Source organism: Pediculus humanus, genomic scaffold, assembly GCF_000006295.1.
Source record: "Pediculus humanus corporis 1103172107384 genomic scaffold, whole genome shotgun sequence".
NCBI lineage: Eukaryota > Metazoa > Arthropoda > Insecta > Psocodea > Pediculidae > Pediculus > Pediculus humanus.
The window spans coordinates 32,402-36,596 of record NW_002987011.1 but is presented as its reverse complement, the minus strand read 5'-3'; the positions used below and the strand labels follow the sequence as shown (position 1 = coordinate 36,596).

The following is a 4,195-nucleotide window of genomic DNA, read 5'->3' as shown; positions in this document are numbered from 1 at the left end:
CCCAGCCCTACCCAATCCCACTCCTTCCTCTTCTTTCCCAATTTCGAATCCATTTTGAGTCACCAGCCCTCAACAGCCATTTTGCTAAAATTTTATAACTTTTCTCCTTTTGTATTATTATTATTATTATTATTATTAGTTGAAATTTTTCTACATCTCGAAGGGGTTGTAAAATGAAAGTTGTCGTAAAAGACGCACAAAAATTCACGTCGAAAAAAAAACGAAAAACGAAAAAAAATCTTAAATTTTAAATTGTTAGATATTATTATTATATCTAACGTTTTCTCTCTCTCTCTGTCTCACTCTTTTGGTTGTTTTTCTTATAATTTTATTTATGTTTATATTTTTTTTTAGGTTTATGTTATCAGCCAGAATTTTCCGAACCGATATCAAACATAACGGTTCCTGTTGGAAGAGATGCAACATTTAAATGCGTTGTTAAACATTTGGGAGGTTACAGAGTAAGTTTTTTCTTTTTTTCTTTTTTTACCTATTTCCCCCTCCTTCCCTCTTCTCCCCCTTCAAAAAAAACCTTTATACAAATATATATATATATATATATATATATATATATATATATATATATTAAATAATATAACGTTTTTGTTTTACATAATAAAAGTTTAATAACAAGTTTGTCAATGTTTCCTAAAGGAAACCTTTTTTTTCCTACTCTCTATTGTTTTTGTTTTCTTCTATATTATTATTATTATTATTATTATTATTATTATTATTATAATTCAACCTTAAGCTAAAAATAAACTTTTTCTATCACACACACCACACAAACACAATAATAATAATTTTTAATTTTATATTAAATTTAAATTTAAAATTTGTTTCTTTTTTTTTATTAATAATAATTTAATTAAAAAAAAATTTAATAATAAATTATAATTTAAAAAAAAGGGTGGAAAAGGTAGAAAGTTTTATTTATAATAAATTATTAAATAAATAAACATTATTTACATAATTTTTTATTAAAATGGCGGCGACATTTGTTACGTTTTAAATTGTTTGAGAATTTCAAAAAGAAAAAATTAATTTTATTGATTTTATCGATTAATAATAATAATAAACGTCAAATAATAAATTCAAATTAAAATGAAAAAAAAAATTTTTTTTTAATATTATATATAAATATATATCAAATTTAAATATGATAGATGATACTATAAATAATACTAATAATAATAATAGTTTACTCGTTAAAAATGAATTTTTTTTTGAAAATGGCGCGGAAGGTTTCTGTGGTATAAAAAAATAAAATGGTTAGGTTGTTTGTGTCTCCTTCCACGTAAATAATCGATAAATTAATAATATTTGATATTGATTATGTATCGATTATTATTAATATAATCAATAACAAAATTCGATTTGAATTTGAGTCCTTTTTTTGTCATTATTAAAAGTTTTTTTAATTTTTTTTTTAACGGTTGATAAATGTTGTTGATAAGAATTATGTGACACGTTTAATCATGTTTAATAATAATAATAATAATAATAATAATAATAATAATAATAATAATAATAATAATAATAACACCGAAGAAATTCGAGAAATCGGGTAGAAACCTGGAGAAACCTGGAATAAATGGAATAAAAATCTTGTCTTGTTTAAAAGTGACAATAATAATAATACTATTTTTTTGTTAAAAATATACTCATCGGATTCGATCGATGAATAAATAATAATAATAATAAATCGGGGGCATTAATGTTTTTTTTATTTTGGGGGGGGAGGGGGAAAGCAAAAGAAAAAAGAGAAGAGGAAAAAAAAATTTTTATTTTATTTTATTTTTTTTGTTATTCTTATTGAAGATCTTCGAACCGCGAAACCGCCCATTTTCTCTCTCTCTCTCTTTCTCTATCTCTTTCTTTCTCTTTCTCTTTTTTTTTTAATTTTTGTCTTTTTTTATAATAAAAAAAAAAAAAAAAAGAAAAGGGAAATAAAGAAGGGAAAAGATTTTTTGATCAAAATTTGTTTTTCTTTTATTATTTCCGTTTACTTAGCTGACATTTGCTTCTGACGTCGTCGTCGTCGTCGTCTGTTCAAGTTTAAATAAAATAAAATAAAAATAAAAAAAAAAAAAAAGAAATTTCATTTTTATATATTTAGTTCAAAAAAAAAAATTTATTTATATATATATTATTTTATAAGAAAAGAAAATTATGATATATATATATATATATATAATTTTGTTTTATTATTATTATTATTATAACACGTCATATTTGTAAAAAAAAAAAATGATGACCAAAAAATAAAAACGGGGAAAAAAATTTTTTTTTTTTTTCCGGTTGTTGAAAAACTTTAATTATTATTATGTAAAATGTCTTTTATAAGATGGATGATGACGTGGTAGAAGTGATAAAAGATTCCCCCCCCCCCGTTAAATGATTGAAGTGTTGATCCCGTGTTAAAAAAAAAAATTTAGGTTTAAACGGAAACGGAAATTAAAATATATAAAACTACTACTACTACTACGTTAGTCATAACGGTAATTAAATGAAGTTTTAATTTACAAAAATGGAAAGAAAAAAAAATTTTTTTTTTTTTGTATTCGGAGGGAAACACTGCTGCCACGTTTATATTTTTAATATTTTTAGGGTTGAAAACTTTGATTTGATTTTTATATAAATAAATACAATGTGACAAGAAAGGGAGGGAAAATTCGACATTTTATCATAAAAATAATTCACCCCTGTATGAATTTTTTTTTTTCTTCTTCTTCTTGACTTTAATAATAATAATAATACTTATTGTTTTTAAAGGTCGGATGGGTTAAAGCAGATACAAAAGCAATACAAGCAATACACGAACACGTGATAACACATAATCATAGAGTTTCAGTTTCTCATAGCGATTCAACAACATGGAATCTTCACATAAGATCAGTACAAGAAGAGGACAGAGGTCAATATATGTGCCAAATAAATACGGATCCGATGAAAAGTCAGGTAATAAATTGTTTTTTTATTTAAAATAAATAAATATAATCCGGGGATTTGTAAAAAGATTATTGTAATTTAATCCAAAAATGAAAATGGGGGCGAAAGTGAGAGGGGATTCGTAGACGACATAAAAAGCTTTTTATCGTTTTAAAATTTGCATTTCCGGTTTAATTTTCTTTCTTCTTTGTTTTTAAGTTAAAATATAAACAACGAGGAAACTTGATTTTAATCAAGTTGTTAATTATTGTTTTTAATCAAACAATATCAAGAAATTATTTACTTAAGGGGGGTCACACACACGTAAGGGGTTAATAAGAAAGGGATGAAAGAAAGGGGTTAACGAAAGAAAAAAATAATTTAAAAAAAAAAAAAGAAAAATTGACTTTTATGACTTTGATCCAGTTGTTTTATTTTATTTTTATTATAGTCAATGCAATCTGGTTCTGTATTATTTGATTTTTTTGTACTAAATTTTATGGGGATTTTTTTTTTCTCCCCCGTGTGCGTCAAAAGGTTTACGATTGGTCTTTATGACTCAAAATGAGAAAGCAAAGTTGTTAATTTTTTTTTTTTACCATTTAAATTTATTATTAATTTAATTTAAAAAAAAAAAAAAAAAAGCAGACGACAATTCAATTATTATTTATTTATTTATTTTATCAATTTATAAACTTTTTTTGCTCCTGTCAAAAGGATAAATTTTTTTATATTTTAATTTACGAAACTGTTTTCCCCCTCCCTTCCCTCCTCTCCTCCCTTTTCTTCTCTTTAGGTTTAATTAACCCGCGAGTTTTTATCAGTGATAAAAATAAATAAATAAATAAATAATTTATTAAAAAATTCAATCAGAAACTAATTTAAATAAAAGAAAAACGTAGTATAAAACAAATGAAAAACTCTTTTCTTTTTTAAATAAAAAAAAAAAAAAAAAACGTGAAAAAATTTTATACAAATATTTATTCAAGAAAATTTTTTTCTTTTTTTTTTCACTTGAATAAAATTTAAACGAATAGCAGAAGAAAAAGCAGAAGAAAAGAAGAAGGTTGTATCGTGAAATTTTTTTTTTTATTCAAATATATATATATTTTGAAACAAGTCTTTTTTTTTTTTTTCGGCAAACCGCTTACACAAAAGTAAGCAAAAGAATAAAATAAAATAAAATAAAATAAAAAAAGTAAAAAGATATACTAAAGAAATGAAAATTTTTTTTTTTTTTTAGTGAAAAAATTCTATATCCGGT

At 23.0% G+C, this 4,195-nt stretch overlaps 1 protein-coding gene across 1 annotated transcript in view; it reads left to right on the top strand.

Annotated features, from left to right (window-relative positions):
* Window positions 1-2,925: 2,925 nt before the first annotated feature.
* The window catches only part of Phum_PHUM036550 (lachesin precursor, putative), a gene marked incomplete at both ends in the record, with an annotated part of 13,083 nt that continues 11,813 nt past the window's right edge, over window positions 2,926-4,195 (top strand). Inside the window, one exon of the mRNA XM_002423054.1 lies at window positions 2,926-2,961. Coding sequence (XP_002423099.1) covers window positions 2,926-2,961 — 36 coding nt within the window. The remainder of the gene's footprint in view (window positions 2,962-4,195) is intronic.